The 19,626-nt window shown below is 34.9% G+C and overlaps 1 protein-coding gene across 1 annotated transcript in view; it reads left to right on the plus strand.

Annotated features, from left to right (window-relative positions):
- Positions 1–19,626, plus strand: part of Tmem232 (transmembrane protein 232) — a 217,587-nt gene that overhangs the window by 12,330 nt on the left and 185,631 nt on the right. The window contains exons 2-4 of the mRNA XM_071612810.1: positions 11,529–11,640; positions 12,977–13,082; positions 15,753–15,910. Coding sequence (XP_071468911.1) covers positions 11,529–11,640; positions 12,977–13,082; positions 15,753–15,910 — 376 coding nt within the window. The remainder of the gene's footprint in view (positions 1–11,528; positions 11,641–12,976; positions 13,083–15,752; positions 15,911–19,626) is intronic.

Genomic DNA, 19,626 nt, shown 5'->3' on the forward strand with positions numbered 1-19,626 from the left:
TTTGACTTACTCATAAATACATATAATACAATTTTCTCCATTTTAATCCCCAGTACTAACCCCTTTCCTTCCCTTCACCTCTCTCTGATCCTCTTCCTCGACTTCATTGGTATTCTATTTATCTGTTTTTAATGTTTCATTATAATTATATAAGAAATTGGAATGTATTGTGATATATTTACACACTCACATAGCATTATTGGTCAACTTCATTCCCATTGCTTTCCCTTTCCCTCCACTCCTCCCTTCTCCTTGATTCCCTACTTCTCTCTGATCTCCCTGTCTATTTTCATGAGATTTTTTTTTTATTCTTTTCATCTCTAGCATATTAGAGGAAACATTCAACGCTTAACTTTCTGAGTCTGGCATATTTCACTTAGTGTGATATTCTCCAGTTCCATCCATTTACCAGCAAATGACGTAATTTCATTTTTCTTTATAGCTGAGTAGAACTTCATCATGTATATACACCACATTGCATTTATCTATCCATAACTTGGCTATTGTGGATTGTGCTGCTATAAACATTGGTATGCATGTATTGTTAGAGTATGCTGATTTTTATCTTTTGGATGAATGCCAAGAAGTGAGATAGCTGGGTTAGATGATGGTTCTATTCAGTTCTTTTGAGGAATCGCCATAGTGCTTTCTGGAGTGGCTGTACTAATTTGTAGTCCCATCAACAGTGTGTAAGTGTACCTTTATCCCATATACTGGTCAGCAATTATCAGTTATTCTTGATGGTTTTGATTTTAGCCTTTGGGAGATGAAATTTCAGTGTAGTTTTGATTTGCATCCTCCTGATTCTAAGGATGTTGAACATTTTTTCATATTTTGTTTGCCATTTGTATTTCTTCTTTTGAGAAATGTTTCTTTAGATTTTTTTGTGCATTTTACTTAGTGGGTTTTTAGTTTTTTCTTTTAGCTTTTTTTTGAGTTATTTATATTTTAGCTATTAATCCTCTATTGGAAGAGTAGCTGGCAAAGATTTTCACCCATTCTTTAGACTCTCTCTTCGTCTTTGTTTCCTTTGTTGTGAAAATGTTTTTTAAATTTCATGCTATCCCACTTGTGAATTCCTGAGTTTATTTCATGATCTTAAGTATCTTGTTAAGGAAGTTGGTGCTGGTTGCTAATGTGTTGGAGTGTCACTTCTATGGTTTCTTCTAGCAATTTCATTGTTTATGATCTAAATTGATCAATAAGGTCTTTGATCCTCATTGAGTTGATTTTATGGAGAGTGAGAGGTAGGATTCTACTTTCATTTTTCCACATATGGATAGATACTCTGTTTTCTCAGAACAATTTGTTTAAAAAGTTCTCTTTTCACCAATGTATGCCTTTTGCACCTTTGTCAGAATCAGATGACTGTGGATGTATGGGTTTGTCTCTTTATCTTCTAATCTATTCCAGAGATAAAATTTTTGAAGGTCTTTTCCTAAGCAAAAGAATGTAGACAAAGTTTGGTTTCTTTGGTAATTAAATATATTAATTTGAGGTACTGTTACCCATGCAACGAATTAATGCTCTTTGGGATTGATAATTACATTCTATAAGAGATGACATTAAACTTAGAAGTTTAGTTGTTTTTGAATAGTCTTCATAGGAACAATCTCGATAGGATCATTCACTATTAACCAAATGCAAAGTAGAATATTTTCAAATATAAGAGTAAACATTTAAAAAAGGAATTATATTTTTATACTTGTAAATATTTTCAGCCTCCAGTTTTTTTCTTGATTGCTTTCAAGAGTTTTTCCTCCCTTATTTTTTTAGAATTTCCTTTACTGGAGCAATAAAGTTGAAGCACTTGCATTGTCAAGGCATGAGACAGTATTCCATTTTCTAAGACTGAATCATAAATTTAAAATCTAAAAGAAATATGAGGACTTAATAAAAGACTATATCAAATCATATATATTTTTGAAGTTAATATGAGGCCTATATTTCTAATTTTATACCATAAAGTCTATTAAATATCCACAATATGAGGATTCTGTAATCAATCACACAGATATCAGGGATGACAGAAGATATTTCCAGTTCCTGACTTAAAGAGTGCAGGTCCAAAATCACTGAGTCAGGAACGATAATTTTAAGGGAGGAATTTATATGATAAATTTCTGTACATGCCTATATCATCTACTCCTTAATTATACCTTTCAGATTTAATAAATATATCCCTGAATTCTTCATATATTCAATTGTGTCATATATACATCAAAAGAGTCATACCTTCCCTCCTTTTTATCCTGCTGATACTTCTGATATTTTTAGAGAATGTCTACTAATTGTTATTTGAAATTTCTGCTTCAATTCCATGTTTTTACCTTTTCATTGTACCAGAATTATCAGAAGAATAGTCAATATTTAATGTTTTTGTTCCTTTTTTTTGTCCATGTGTTTATTAAGATCTGGAAATCTGTATTATGTTTTTATAATGAAACATTATTATTTTATAAATAATAGTCTTCTTTTTGTCTTTAGTCTTGATAATTTTGCAGATTTACAGTTTTTTTGATGGTCAGCATCTTTAACTTCTTATTCTTTGATATCTTCTTATTCTTTGAAATAATAATAACATTATTATTTATTAATAAATAATAAATATTATTATTATTACTACTACTACCAGGAATTGAACCCAGGGATGCTTAACCACTAAGCAGCATTCCAAGCCCTTTTTATATTTAATTTTGAGACAAAGTCTCACTAAATTGTTTAGGGCCTCCTTAATTTGCTGATGCTGGCTTTGAACTTGTGATATTCCTGCCTCATCTTCCAGAGTTGCAGGGATTACAAGTGTGTGCCACCACACCCAGATGGAATTTTTAATTGCATGAAACAGGCCCACAAGCAAAATAAAAATTAATCCAAGGATATAAGGAAAAATGAGAGTAAAAAGTATAGCCAGGTCTTCTTCTTTCATTCTGTACTCACTATGAACACCTGCTGGAGATAAAATGATCAAATTGGTGAATAGTATATGACTATAAACTCCTAAAGGTTGAGGGCTCTGAGTACATTATCATTTGTTGGGGACTTTGGTCAACAAGCTATGATATAAATCATACTTCTGAGATTTGGAGTAATTCTCAGTACAATCTCTCAGCAAAAGCTATCCCTTGACCTTTTAGTTTCAACACCAACTAACTGCAGTATCAGACAATTATTTAAAATTCATGGAGAGAGGATTAGATTGGAGCAACTTGAGTCAGATGCCCATTGTGATCCAATCAGCAATGGCCAGGAGGTCGGAATCAGATAGTTCTAATATAGGACTCAGACATACTAGCTTAACAGGTAATTTTGACTATCAGACAATTTTCAGAGAAACAATTCACATACCAAATTGTACATATATTTGAATTTAATACTTTACTGAATATCCTATTGTATTTGCTATTTCTTTTTTCCCTCTTGTCTTGTAACTCTAGGGTTTTTCCAAAGATCTCTTTCTGTCTGTTTATCTCTGAATACCCTTCCTCTTGAAGTTTCATGGCTTTGACTATCACTGATATATAATTTAAAGCTTTATCTCCTGATCTTATCTACTTCTTCATAGCTGCCTCCATTTGGGTTGAAGAATCTCCACTTGGATACCTCACATGTAAACCATACTTTAATATCTGGAATGGCACAGGTTGTCTGCCCAGATTTTCCCATTGTATTATCTTGACATCAATCATGTAGGCTAAAAACCTTAAGCCTATGTGTTTATTCACCCTCACAGTTTCTTTTCTCATATTCCATTAGTCATCAAGTCCTATTGATTTAACTTGATCAATTTTAGCTTTATTTATCTTGGATTTTACCTAAACCCTGGCTGTAGGTGGTTCTGTACCCAAAGAAGCAGAGAAAGAATTTTGAAAGAATGACTACTATTTCATCACACTCTAGTTCCTGTCTATACCTTAAAGAACAGTATCAGCACCATTTCTGCAAAAAAGCTTTTCTTCCAAATATAACCCAAAATACTAATGCTTATAGTTAATAGTTATCTAGCACTGAATATATGCCAGGAACTCAGATGTGTGGTCTGTGTTGTTGCTTTTCAAAATTCTATGAGATCTTGTCCCTATTTCTTCACATGGGAAATTATAGCCCACATGGATTAAGTGATTCAGCAAAGAGTATAGGACTAGGAGATGTTGGAATCATGATTTCTACTCTTGAATTCATGCAGGATTTTCTTTCAATTCTTTAGCATATCTTTTTTATGTTATATACTTTGTGGTGTATCTGGCTTCACTCTGAAAGTATGAGCCTCTTGAGGCCAGGCCTGATTCCTCTTCTAGCCCTTATTGTATCTAACAAAATATCTTTATGAAATATTTATTGATAAAATAAATTGCATCCAATATAAATCATTAGTTTGAATTAGGTATCCATGCAATCAGGAGACTTTAGTATGGTCTCTTTATATGTGAAAATTAAAATGATTATCCTATTCAGTGCCTATTCCTCAAGAATGTTTTTCCATACTTGGAGTAGATTGTGTTTATTTTTTTGTGAAATCCTTTGATATTTTGAAGAAATTGGACTCTATGAAGCTAAAGTACATTTTCTTTGCAAATGCCTATATTTATTTTTTAAAATTTCTTTCTGCTTCTTATCATGAATTTTATACATCATTAAATAAGGGTCAATTCATATAACAACCTCTATTTGTGATGGGAAGGAAATTGTTACAAATAGCTATATTTATTTCCCATTAAATATTTATTAACATGAGCTGTGGGAGACCAATTAAGGCACTCAATATCTGTACAGAAAGTGGAAAATAATTAGCTTTCCATATTTTCAATGATGCATTACAGACCACAATCCATACTGAAAAATAATTGACAAAACTAAAATTATTCATAAAATGTATTCTAAGCATATAAATTGAATTAGATATTATTTTCATTCCAAGACTTTATTTTGCTTTGGAAATAAATGCATAAATACATTTGCTCAGAGCCTATGAAGAAGCTGAGATAAAATGTCTAATTTCAGAAAATATATTTTTAATTCATATTTTAGAATATTGTGTGCAGATGTGTTTCTGGGGGTGCCTGTGTTTGGTAGTGGGTGAAATCTGCTTAAACCATTATATTTAATAGTTTTAAAATTAACTATTATTTTATTATCAATGTGTATGCACTGCATATTCTTATACTTTAAATCATTTTGAGTTATCTTAGAAAAGGAACTAAAAGCAAATTTTGAGTCAGATAGCTTATTTTAAATATTGCTTTGTTTATTTTGAAAGATATGACCTTAAGCGGGACTCTTAACCTGTATATATAAGGCAAACACCAGATGTTTACTAAGCAAATTGTATATAAAACAATAAAGAGAAACTTAAGAAACTCACAGGAAGGAATTTTAGACAGCTACATTAATATTAAATTATGTGGCATATTTTTGCAGATTTTAAAGTGGGGATTGAAATGAGTTCTTGAACCTTTGTAATTATGTAATTTTAGCACAACATCTTCATCTTCACTGTCACAGCCCGGTGTCTTTACCAAGTCTAATTCCTGTCATTCTGCAATGGCCTCCTACTGGTGTCCCATTTCTGCCCTCACCCATGAGTTCTCTGAACAGCAGCCTCAGTGATCTTTTAAGACTGTAAATGAAATAATGTCATGCTCTAATTTAAACTCTTTAGTACCTTCCCATTGCATCTAGAGTCAAATCCCAACCACATCCTGTGGTCTGAGTACCTTGTGAGGTCTAGTCCCTGGCCACCTTCCTGGTGTCTCTGCCTTTTGCTCCTTGTCTCTTTCTCATCTCCCTCAAAATGTTCCCTGAATGCCTCAATAAATTAGTCCCTTCCTCTCCTACTGTCTTCCATGCCATTCGGGTTAGATCTTCACAGCACCTATCACTCTGCGAAATCATATTTTTCATTTATTTGTGTTCCTATTTATTGGATATTTATTCTCTCTCACTAGAATGTAAGATCCAAGGGGCAAGTGACTGCACATCAGGATTTTATTCACTCTGTTTATGCCTAGAAGAGTGCTTGACTCATAATAGGTACGCAATTTATGTGAATCAAAAAATCAGCGCATGTATTGTTCTATCTTAATGATGTTTTTTAAATCATGTTCCATTCCTTTTCTGTCTATATTTCTTCTTATAAAATACATGTTATTATTTTGAGCAGTTATAGATAAATAATAAGATACTACAGAGAGTTCTCATGAGCCCTGTATCTAGATTCTCCTATTGTTAACATCTTACATTACTAGTATAGTACATTTGTCACTATGCTGAGCCACATTGAAATGTGCTTATTAACCATATCTTAAGTCCATATTTTATTCAGATTTTCATGGTTTCTATTCAATGTCATTTTTCTGTTCCAGGATCCTATACAAGATACCAAATTAGAATTAGCTCAATGTTGTCTCTAGCTCTTCTAGGCTGTGACAGTTTCTCAGCCTTTCTTTGCTTTTAAAGACCTTGGTAGTTTTGAAGAGAACTGGTCATTTTGTAGAATTTTTTCTATTGAAATTGATCTGATGTCCTTATGGTTATATTGGGATTATGAGCTTTTTGTGAGACAGACCACTGAGATTAATGCCATTCTCATATTACATCAAAGCAACAGGCTATCAACACGATTTATCACTGCTGATGTTGACTTTGATCATCAAGCTCAAGCAATGTTTGTCACATTTCTCTACTGTAAAGTTACTCCTTTCCTCCCTTTTCCTCCCTTTGAAATAAAGTCACTACAAGATGCCCATTTAATTATTTAATCCCTACTTCTCAATATTTACAACAATAAATTCCAAATAGGTTAAAATATAAGTATAAAATATTTTGAGAAGAAAACTTAGGTGGCTACTTCTATATTATTTGGATAAGGGAGATAATCAAAATAAGAAATCCCAGATATTACAAAGGAAAATATAGTCATATATAAATATAAAATTTTAATTTATGCTTTAAGTTACTATGACAATGAAAAAGATAAGTGCTACAATGAGATAAAAATTTCTTGCAGCATGGGCTGGGGTTATAGTTCAGTGGTAGAGCACTTGTCTCACATGTGTGAGGCACTAATATTTATCCTCAGCACCACATAAAAATAAACAAATAAAGATATTGTGTCCATCTACAACTAAAAAAATTGAAAAAATACTTGCAACATATGTTTGCAAAATTTTAATGATAATTGTATCAGTTATCATTAACCAAATATTTAGCTCGTGTCATACACTTTCTAAGTACAATACTTATATTACTTCACTTTTGGAACAACTCATGAACTGTGTATATTTGCTTTTCCATCTTACAGGCAAAGAATTTAAAGCACGGTTATGTTAAATAAACTACTTGCAGTTAAAGATCTAATAAAGGACAAAGGCAATCTGGATCTTGGAGCTGTGCACATAACCTCTAAACAATATTGCCTAAAAGTGCTAGACAAAGAAAAAAGCCTATTAAGAAAAAAATGAGTACAAAAATGTAACAAAAAAATCCATATATGATCATCATGATCCAATAAAAGTGAATAAAAAATGAACAAAATATATAAGCATTCATGCCACAGAATAGAAAATGTAATAATGAATTTATGAGCATTCATACAGGAAAAGATGCTAAGGAATGCTAGTACTTACTGCAATACAAACCACACAAGGAAATACTATTTTCATCAATCAAGCTGGCAATAATTAAAACAATTGATATCATATTGTTCCAGTGATAACATAAAATAATAGGATTTTCCATGCTTTAAAAAGATGAATATGAATGATTAGGATATTTTTGGAAAGTATTTTTTAAAAATCTGTTATAATAAAATGTATACATGATTTTGGATCTTGTCATTTGTTTTTTTAAATGTTTTTGCTTTGAAATGCTAGCACATATAAAGACTTTTCTAATCTCTTTTTTCCTTACAGTTTTATGCTTCATATAAATATAATATTATAGTGTATATCCTTTTGTGTCCTGATTAGCAATATATCTGTGAGTGCCCATATTGTGTATGTAGCTACAGTTTATTTTCATTTTGATAATGTGGTATATCAAACCAATTGATTTTTGTATGTTTATCCGTACTTGTAACCCTCAGATAAATTCTTTTTAGCCATGGTTTGTGATACATTTTAAATGTGTCATTGAATTTGATTTGCTAGTATTTTATTGAGCATATTTGGCATTTATGTTTATCACAGATAATGACCTATATATAGTTTCATTTTCTTGTAGTGTCTTTGTAATTTTGGTACCACATTGATTATGTCCTTGTATAAGGAGTCTGAAAGCATTTCTTTTACTATTTTTTAAAGGAATTTAATAAGAGAGTTGATTTTTTTGGGGGGGGAGGTCCAGGGTTTTGAAAAATCTTTTAAGGGGGCTTAACCACTGAGCCACATCCCCAGCCCTTTTTTATTTCAAGACAGGGTCTTGCTAAGTTGCTTAAAGCATTGCTAAATTGCTGAGGCTGGCTTTGAACTTGCAATCCTCCTGCCTCAGCCTCCCGAGTCACTGGGATTACAGGAGAGAAGCACTGTGCCTTGCAAGAGGCTTGATATTAATTCAGCTTTGAATGTTTGAATTTACTCACGAGGACATTTGGTCCTTGACTTTTTTTTCACTGGGAGGTTTTTGATTACTTATCTTATTTTTTGTTGTTTTGTTCAGCTTTTCTATTTATTCTTCATTCAATTTTTGTGCGTTATGTGCTTCTAGGAATTTGTCCATTTTTCTAAGTTATCTTATTTGTTGGTATATAGTTGTTTATAATAGGCTCTTATTCTTTGTATTTCAGAGACATCCATTGTTATATCTTCATATTTGAGTTCCCTCTTTTTTTTTTTTTTTTTGGTTAGTCTATCCAAGGGTTTGATGAATTTATTTTGTTTCTAAGAAACAATTCAATCTTGCTGATTATTCTCTTGTTTTTATATTCTCTTTTTGATATATTACTACTTTAGTCTTTGTTATTTCCATTCTCTGTCAACTGAGATTATTTTTGTACTTTCTTAAAATTTAAAGTTTAGCGATTTATTTGATATCTTGTTTTCTTTTAATGTAGGCAGTCATTTCTATAAACTTTCCTATTTGTATTGCTTTTGCTGTATCCTGGAAGTTTGGGTTGAATATGCATATAGATGGTTTGTGTTTGTGAGCATTGACAAAGGTATATAAAGATAAGGCATGACTATTATGCTGGGCTGTTTCTGATGGGTAGAATTGGAGGCATCAGTGTTGAGAAGCAGTCTGCTAACTTTTCATGCATTATTAAATCTGTAGTTTCTTATAAGCAGCATTATTATGTTCATATTTTCAAAAACCAAATTTCTAATGAACTCATCAAAAATAAAATAGACAAAGGACTTACCTTCTTTAACTCTCCTGGCAATTTGTAAAAATTGGAAGATTAAAGCTATTTTTGGACTCTTCATGTAGAGTAGGCCCATGTACATCAAAAATATGACATCTCAGATGACTACTGAGAAAGATTTTCAGTCAACCTCTACCATATCTAAGTAGATATCTCCAAAATTAAGAGTTAAATGGAGAATAGGAAATCAAGAATGGAATTACTTATTTCAAAATGTACAATTCTAGCTAGGCATGGTGGCACACATCTGTAATCCCAGTGGCTCAGGAGGCTGAAGCAGGAGGATCATGAGTTCAAAGCCAGCCTCAGTAATGGCGAGGTGCTAAGCAACTCAGTGAGACCCTGTCTCTCAATGAAATACAAAATAGGGCTGGGGATGTGGGTCAGTGGTTGAGTACCCTGAGTTCAATACTGGGTACCAAAAAAAAAAAAAAAGCTCAATTCTAAGCAGACTTTGTGAACTCAAACACTTCTTCCTATATTATACTGTCTGCTCCAATAAGGTAGAGGTGTTTGTCTCTTTCACCACTGTATCCCTAATGCAAAGCTTAGTACCTGATACACAGGTAACAGTCAAAAAATGCTTACCAAATGAATGCCTGTTGTAGGATAGCAGTTAGAGTTTGTTATTGCATTACTTGTTCTTCTCTGGAATACTTGTATTCGGTCCCACTTTACAGAGTATCTCATTATTATCCCCGCTCAGTCTGTGATCAAGTAGAACTGTTATTACTTTGGGGTATATCTGTCTTCCTAGTAGTACTGTGAGTTACTCAAGGGCAATCTCTGATTTTTATTCACTTTATTCTGTATCTATAGAATAATTAATTTATTAAAATCTGATTATAATGAGCTATACATAAATGTGTTTTGCTTTTTAATCTCCTAATAGCATGTCTCTGACAATTATTGACCATAGGAAAATACAATTCACTGACTACTAATTTCACTATTCTTTTAATGTCACATTTAATCTCATGCTCATGTTAAATTCTGTGTTACATCACTATAATCACTGTACTCACAATCCTCTTTTCATACAACCTCAAATTATTTGTGCCAATTCTTTTTGGAATACTCTTTTGAAATGTCTAGTCTCTACATTTTCCTCAGTAGGTCCTTTCATTCATAATACTTTAGATATTATATGTGTGCTGATGATTCAAATATTGATGTGTTTAATCTGAACCCTTCTCCTGACATTCAAGTTCATAGATATACCTGACTGCCTATTTTCTTATCTCTACTGGTATGACAAGAAGTCACTTCAAACACAGCATACCTAAATTCTGAACTTATTCTCTTATCTTACCCGAAATCTGCATCTCTACAATTTTTCTCATCTCAATAAGTAGCAATTCTGTTCCCCCAGTTTGCTCAGTCAAAATTCCTTTCTTTCCTTCATGCTTAATTTCTAGTTCATTGGCCAGACTAGTGGATAATGTCAAAATATGTCCTTTATTCAAACACTTTACTTACATTGCTCTTATTCTAATCAAAATCATCATTACTTCTTACCTAAGCACTTGTGTGGCTGCCCTGTCTTGATATTTCCACTTTCCCATACTCCAGTTCTCAGTTTAGCATTAGAATGATCCTGCTGAAACAGTTAAGTCATGCAACTCCTCTTGGCAAAACCCTGCAATAGCTTCCCCCTGCATACAAAACTAATATGGATGGCTACTTGGTACTTACTGGACCTTCATATTTCTTTTCTCTCTTGCTTACTTCAGTCTAGCACCGTTATTCTGATTTCACTTGCAAGAAGGAATAAAGATTTAGCTTAATTTGAATCAACAGATTAATGTAAGGTGATAAATCAGTCTTCAACATAATTGAAGTTGTGATGGATTTTATATATTAAGAAAGCATATGACAAAAAGACTTCTAGAAACTTTTTCAGAAACCTTTTCTGAGAGTCTATAAAGAAAGGTCTTTGATAATGGAAATTTCTTCGTCAATCAAAGAGCATGACAAAACCAGTCGAGGAGGGATTGCACATATACTTTTTAATTTTTCTGATTTTTTTTTTTGTGTGTGTGTATGTGTGTGTGTGAAACATTCTCATTGAAAAGGTACTTTTTCTAGAAACTTTGTATACTTATCCATTAGTAGATGATTAATTAAAATTTGAAAATAATAGCTAAAATAATTGATTTTTTTTGTTTAGGTTCTTATTTCCAATCAGTGCAAATTTCATTTTGAAATTCAATCAAACACAGGATCCAGCAGAGGAGAACAAATTGTTGGAACATGCTAGAAAAAAAATTCTCAGATGTAAGGTAATTGTAAACTTATTCCCTAATGTGTGAATTTTCTTTTCTAGTTGGGGAAATATTACATATTCTAGAATACTGACAGAAAAAAGAACACACATACAGCTTTCTTTAATTATAAATAGGCATAGATAAAATGTTAATGCAAACTAAAGGTAAAAAGATTATAACCAAATAACTTAATGCCAAATGCCTTTCTGTGTGAAGTGTCCCCACAGATTAGTAGGTAATATAGTTGTTGATACCAGTTGAAGAACTCACAGCAAAACATCAAAGCCTGACAAACAATTATTGATTACAAAATCCCACTTAAAAAAAAAAGTTTAGCCAAGATACTGTGCCACACACAAAAAGAGAGCCTTCTAAACCTTTATTATACACACACAAAGTACTCTGTTCTTTCTTTGTAATAAACCATTCTTCACCTCGCTTGTGAAAAATACATTTTTAAAAAGTATGACATTAATTTTCAAATTTTCAAACAGATCAAAATAGAACAGAAAGTGAAATAAATTCTTACCTTCCCTTTCCTACATTAAATTCACTGTAAGTTTGACAGAGAAATGCCATTTTGTCATATGATATTACTTCACTGTGGAATAATTCATGAAATAAAAGCTGTACAAAACTGAGACATGTTAAGTCACTTTTTTGGTGGTGATTGCTGTTTTCCATTTTGTGGTTATTTATTTGAAACATATTTTATATATTTGAATTTTTTGGAAAAAATACATTTAAAACATTTGATTACAAAAGCATATACTTCTAACAAATGTGCATGCAGACAGGTGCCAGGAGCTACCTTTTTCAGAAAGTTTTTTTTCCAGTTGACCAACTGCTCCCTGAGGCAGCCTCAGGAGTGGCCAGGATAATAAGGGAGGTGGGGTAATCTACGTCACTTCCCTCCTTTTCATTAGCGTGGATCCATCAATATTGTAGTAGCCAGAGTTTTCCAGCAAAGCAGCATCAAACTTGTTTTTTTAATATGTTTTCTTATAAGACAAGAGATGCATTCTCTTGGGAAAATGAGGTAGAAGTAAACCCTCGAAAGCAAAATGACAATTGTTTTAGCAAATGATGATATTTCTCAAATGATAATATTTCAAATATTCTCAAATGATAATATTTCTCAGAATATTAATAATCTCTACTTGCCACACTGATACAATTTGCAAAAAAAAAAGTCAAAAACACAAATAATTAAAGCAAAACTATAAAGTTGTATACAACTCTGGCACATAACACTAGCATGATAGAAGGACTTTCAGAAAATAATTAAGAAATAATAAAAATAAACAAATAAATTTGAAGATTTTTGCTTTTTTCATGCTTCCAATAACAGAGAAAATTGGGTCTCAAAACCTTGGGTTCCGGGAAGCATGTTCATCTTCCTGCTGCATGGGTTGAAGTAATGTATCTGTCTCAGTGCAAAGGAGAAATCCAAGAAGGTATGTGCTCTATCTAAGCTCTTTTGAACAATCCACTTTTTTTTTTTTTTTTGTAGATTAGCAGTTAATACATAATTTGAGACCTTTTGATTTTTGGAAATTTTGCAGAAGTCAAGAAAAAGTTTCCATTCTCCATCAAAATATCTCATAATGTTTAATTATAAAAGTTCTTTTTGTAATTTTGAATCCATAAGTTTTATTGTTCAACTTTTTAATTACAAAATTGTTTTAAATCTTTAGTTCTTTTCTAAAATCAATAACTGATCAAAAAGTAATATAAAGTGTCACTTGGTGATTTCCAATTACATTATTTATTATATGTTAAAATAACTTGTTTCTGTATTTTGTAATCCTTACCATAAAATATTAGTCTAATGGTCTTCGTGTTTTTCTTATATTAAACAGCAAGTTGTATTCATTGCTTTTTCATTTATCTTTTCTCATTTATATGTCTTCTTTCAAACACCCTCTAACCAATCTGGAAAAGAAATTTAATAACATTATTTTTGAGAGGCTGAAATTCCTTTTATCATTATCCTCAATGTTATTTGTATGCCTTTTAAAATGAGTTTTAGAATGTTAACTACATAAGGTCAGAGGCTATTTCCCCATGTAAATTGGGATTTGTCATGTTGCCTGGAAGCTTCAAGCAACAGGAAGAGGCAAAATTATTTTGTATTTAACTTGCCTTTAATGACTCTTCACTGTGGACACTGCCAGTCCACAGATTAACCTCTATTAAAATGTTTAAATGATATTGAGGAAAGCACTTTTGGTGTACCATCAACCAGCAGCCACTTGCTCTTCATTCAGTTGAACTTCGGTTTTGTTCAGGCATCCTGTAGTCCTGTGATTCTGCCCTTTGCCCTGACTCAGGGAGGGAATGGTGGCTGGTCTAAGTTAATTATAGCAATTCTTATTAATTTGCTAGTGATTACATTATGAGTAGTGACATTATCTGGTCCAGCCCGAAGGAATGTAAACACAGGTGTATTAGTAGTATTTGTTTTTGAACATACAAGAATATTTTGGAAATAATGCATCCTTTCTCTCCTCATATCCCTTCCCCCATTATTCCTGCCTGGTTAGCTTCATTAAGAACATGCTGTCTGGAGCATGTGTAGCCATCTCAGTTATGTACATCAGGGAACTAGGGGATGAAGAAATGTGCATACAGAGGGCAGCCATTAATAATTTCTGGAATCTTTCCAGTTCTGATCTTGTGAAATAAGACACAGCCTTAGTTTGCAGTTACTTTCTGTTGAATTGAATGCTACAAAACCAAAAGCATTTTTTTTTTCTTTTAATACTGGGATTGAACACAGGGGCACTTTATCACTAAGCGATATCCTTAATCCCTTTTTAAAATGCCCTATATATTTATTTATACAGGGTCTTGCTAAGTTACTGAGAATGGTTTCAAACTTGCAACACCCCTGCCTCATTCAACCTCCCAAGCCACTGGGATTACAGGCCTACGACACTGAGCATAGCCCCAATGCATTTTAATTCATTCAGATATTAAATTCTTGGCTGAGGGTGTAACTCAATGATAGAGCTCTTGCCTAGCATGTGTGATGCCCTGGGATCAATCCCTAGCACTGCGTGTAAACACATACACACATATCAGATATTAAATGATGCCCTAAATATTGCTTCTTTTCACCATCTCCACAACTAAAATAACTTCCTAGGAGTTGTCCAACCTATACTCTTTTCTGCTTCTTATCTGTAGTCTACTTTCAACTTAGTAGTGACCATGTGTAATACTTTTTAATTTTCAATGGCTTCTGATTTTATTTAAAATGAGTCCCAACTCTATATCATGACCTACAGAGGCTCTACGGGATCTGACTGCTAGATGCTTGCTATGTATGCATTATGCTCTAGTCACACTGGCTTCCTTCCTATCTCTTGAACATGTTAAAGAGTTTTTCCTTTCTCAAGTCCCTGCATTTGCTGTTTTTCCTTGGATAATTTACACCAAAACCCTTCTAATGACCTTGAGTTCCTATTTTTCTATAGGCACTTAGCCCTACTTTCCTCCTCCTTCAGCATGAGTAGCCTTGTTTCTTCTGCTTCAGTTTTCCAGTCTTTTGTTCTTCTCTTTTATAGCATTTATCTTCAGGACTCCTTTTCATCAATAATTTTGTCTTATTTCTCTACCATTCCATATGTGACCTGTTGATCAATATAAACATGTTGGCTGTAATAGCTGGGGCTCCTTGAGCATCTTTTTCTTTCTCTCTCTCTCCCTCCCTCCCTCCCTCCCTCCCTCTCAATCTCTGTGTGTGTCTCCCAATATGCTATATCATCATTTGAGTCCAGCTTCATGACTTGGACCTCCTACATGGCAGCTTAGGGTTCCAAAGCTAGTATCTTGAGATAGATAGACAGAAATCCAGGTGGAAACTATATTGTGTTTTCTGATTCAGCCTTGGAAATCACTGGGTGTCACTTTTGTGGGTTCTATTGGTTGAAGCATTCACAGGGCCTGCTTGAGGGAAGGGAACATTCACCTCTTGATGGGAAGGTGGCAAATAATTTGAAAATGTGTTTAAAACCAGAATTGGAGGAGCAAATAGTTAATTGCAAGAATTAATTGTAGCATGTAGAAAAATAGGATGATTTTTAAATGACAAAGTTTCTACTTTTTTTTAAACATTTTAGAAGCTTTAAATATGCTTCATGCTTCCCTGGACCATGCTTCCTTTGATTGCGATCATCTGCCTGCCTTGTTTTTTCTTGCGGAATCAGTTTTACACAGATTTTGTTGTGATGCATTTGTGAAGGTATTTTTATATTCAGTTGAAATAAAACTGGCAAAGGTACGTTTTAAAAATTTTTTTTAAATACTTTTAATTGCTATATGCACTACATGTATCCAAATGACATCTGTTTTAGAATCAAAACAAGACATTTACTTTTATTATGGAACATTCTCCAGTTTGGTAATTTTAATCTTACCATAAATGTGAATAGTTCATTATTGTTTGATATCTAAGTGCAAAGGGTTTGAGAAAATAAAATTTCACTAGCTATGTTAGAAAACATTTAATTAAAAATCAGGATAGTTACTGTTTTTTGAATACATATAGATTTTTTTCTCCATTTAATGCATCTTTTAATGAATTTTTTTCTTCCTTTGCCATTTAAAAGTGCTGACATCTAACCTTAGTTTCTCAGCCTGAAAGATGAGTGGTCCTCTCAGTACTCTATGCCATTTTAGAAATGTAAAGTGAGAAACCATCTTCACATAGGTCATGTTTTATATGATCCTGGAAGTCATATGGTTTCACTCCCTGTAATCATCCTGGTTGACTGTCACAAAATTTATTATTAGTCAAATAAATTTAGATACATTAATTAATTTATTGAAAAGGAAGAAAAGAAAGGGTAGAAGGATTTCTTTAACATGACATGTAGCATATATATGTGTATATATACGAAACAAGTAAAATTGACTATGCAAGGATCTATTATTCTTACTCAGTTTTGATTATCAATTGTTAGAAACCAAGCATGAGAGAATATTCATGAATCAGTCCATCAATAATACATTCTGTGGAGGTTTTAGTTCTTATAAACTTAGCCTAACTGCTTTTCTACATGTATGGGAGTAAAAGTCTTAGAGAGACCACACAAGAACAGATGAAGAGAGGAGATAAAAGAAATTAAATGTGCAAAGAACTGAGGCTTTGCACAGAAAGTTGGAAAAAAAGAATTAAGATGTTACCAAGAGCTGCCTTAGAATGGTGAGGTTATAATTTGGGATCTATATATTTGCATTTATAATAGAAAATATAGAACTATATATGTAGAAATATTAATATGAAATACAGAAAACAAACACAAGCTTATTTATAATGGAAAAATTAAATGCAGTGAAATAAAAGATAGAATGGAATGGAAAAACACTAAGCAAGTCTGGCTTATCTCTCCTTTCCTTCTTATGTTTTTTAGAGACCTTTCTCCATTTCTTGATTTTGTATTTCTTCTAGAAACAAAAATCACTACAAAGTACATTTTCTTCCACTGAATGTATTGCTTGTACATCATGCACACTATGTCATTTTAATTTTTAAATTTTCCTGCATCTTCTTATCTTGAGGTTAGACAATTCACATAGGTTCTTATAGCAGCTGCAAAGGAGCAGCACTTACCTCTGAGCTTTGCACACTGATAAGTACCTTAGATATGTTTGCCATATTACCTTATGTTATCTCACAATTGTCCTAAGAGTTGTGTGCTAGCATTATCAACCATTTCACAGATGAGAAAATTGTAGCACAGAAAGCTTACTGACTTAGCCAATGACTCAGCAAAAAGGGTTTAGAGTCTAGTGGAGTCTCAGCCATGATGCTACATGTATACCTGGATCTCAGGTGTACTCATTTTAAAGCTTACTCTTTATTCTTTTAGCCAGTTTAAACTAGTTAGTGGAAGCAAGCATGACCTACGTACACTGTAGAATTTCATTATGTAAATCATTGGAAAACTTTCTTTTGCTCTTTTCTTTTTAACCGAAGGCTTAGTGGAAAGGTATTCCCATAGAGGCACCACACACCTCCATCTGCACCATTTTACTCCTCCTTTGACGAAGTAACTCAGGTTCGGATAAAGCCAGAAATACATGATTCCCTAATATTGTTTCATTTAAGATTTTTTAAATGTATTCTTTCCTCTCCATCTACTTCTAAATGTAGAATCTTCTTAATTATTGAAGTCTGCTTATGGAAATGTAGAGAATAATATATAAACAACAGCAGTTTAATAGATTTGGATATAAACATAGGTAGCACTTCTTAAATTTCTATGGAAGATCATGAAACATAACCAACTATGAAAATATAACACACAATAAATATTGTCTAGCATTTCCATTTCAAAGTCAGCCAAAAGGGTAGAGAAGTGAAAAGAACGAAGAAGAGAGAAAGAAGTAAATGAAAATGAAAGGAAAGATAGGAAGACAGAGAAAGGAATAGAGAAGCAAGAATTCAGCCTAGGAGGCATGCTTGAATCCTCTAGTTACAGATAGAACATGTACAAAAATGACACACAGAGAATGACACAAAGAAAGTCCCAGGAATCCTGAGAGATGCGGAAAGGGAGAGTTTTCCATTAAATCTGGTCTTCAGAATATTATAGGTAAAAGCTTTTAAAACCATGTTTCCAAGCATAGTTACAACTAGGGATAACATCTGGGCCAGGTGAAATTCAAAACCAAATTGGAGTCACTCTGCTCGAGTTCTGGCGCCAGCTGCTGCGCACTGGCGGATTCCTTGGTGGGTCCTGTCCTTGAGCCCCAGGCCGGGGCTATGGAGAGGGACGTCCCCGCCGCCACCCTCTACCAGCCAGCCAGCCCCCCGCGGGACGCCTGTGTCTACAGCAGCTGCTACTGTGAGGAAAATATTTGGAAACTCTGTGAATACATCAAAAACCACAACCAGTATCCTTTGGAAGAGTGTTATGCTGTCTTCATATCAAATGAGAGGAAGATGATACCTATCTGGAAACAGCAGGCGAGACCTGGAAATGGACCCGTGATCTGGGGACTTTGCAGGGCTCAGATGGAATAAGTGCCTTGTGAACTCTAAAGTACTGCAGGAGCCCTCCCCCTGCGCCGGCATAGTAGAGGGAACTGGGACCAAAGACAGAGCAGGCCCAGCGGCCTGCTGAGGGGCAGAGCCGCCCCCCACCCCCCTCGCCTGCCAGGTAGGGGAAGGGTGACCACCGACAGAAAAGGCCCAGTGGCCCAGGGCGGGACAGAGCTTCCAATCACTCCTGCAAGGTAGGCGGGCCTGCGACCCACCGGCAGAAGAGGAGCAGTCGCCTGCTGAGAGGCTGAGCCGCCCCCTCCCCCTGCGCCGGCATAGTAGAGGGAACTGGGACCGAAGACAGAGCAGGCCCAGCGGCCTGCTGAGGGGCAGAGCCGCCCCCCACCCCCCTCGCCTGCCAGGTAGGGGAAGGGTGACCACCGACAGAAAAGGCCCAGTGGCCCAGGGCGGGACAGAGCTTCCAATCACTCCTGCAAGGTAGGCGGGCCTGCGACCCACCGGCAGAAGAGGAGCAGTCGCCTGCTGAGAGGTTGAGCCGCCCCCTCCCCCTGCGCCGGCATAGTAGAGGGAACTGGGACCAAAGACAGAGCAGGCCCAGCAGCCTGCTGAGGGGCAGAGCCGCCCCCCACCCCCCTCGCCTGCCAGGTAGGGGAAGGGTGACCACCGACAGAAAAGGCCCAGTGGCCCGCGGCGGGACAGAGCTTCCAATCACTCCTGCAAGGTAGGCGGGCCTGCGACCCACCGGCAGAAGAGGAGCAGTCGCCTGCTGAGAGGCTGAGCCGCCCCCTCCCCCTGCGCCGGCATAGTAGAGGGAACTGGGACCGAAGACAGAGCAGGCCCAGCGGCCTGCTGAGGGGCAGAGCCGCCCCCCACCCCCCTCGCCTGCCAGGTAGGGGAAGGGTGACCACCGACAGAAAAGGCCCAGTGGCCCAGGGCGGGACAGAGCTTCCAATCACTCCTGCAAGGTAGGCGGGCCTGCGACCCAC

This window comes from Marmota flaviventris, chromosome 5 (assembly GCF_047511675.1).
Source record: "Marmota flaviventris isolate mMarFla1 chromosome 5, mMarFla1.hap1, whole genome shotgun sequence".
In the NCBI taxonomy this organism is placed as follows: Eukaryota; Metazoa; Chordata; class Mammalia; order Rodentia; family Sciuridae; genus Marmota; species Marmota flaviventris.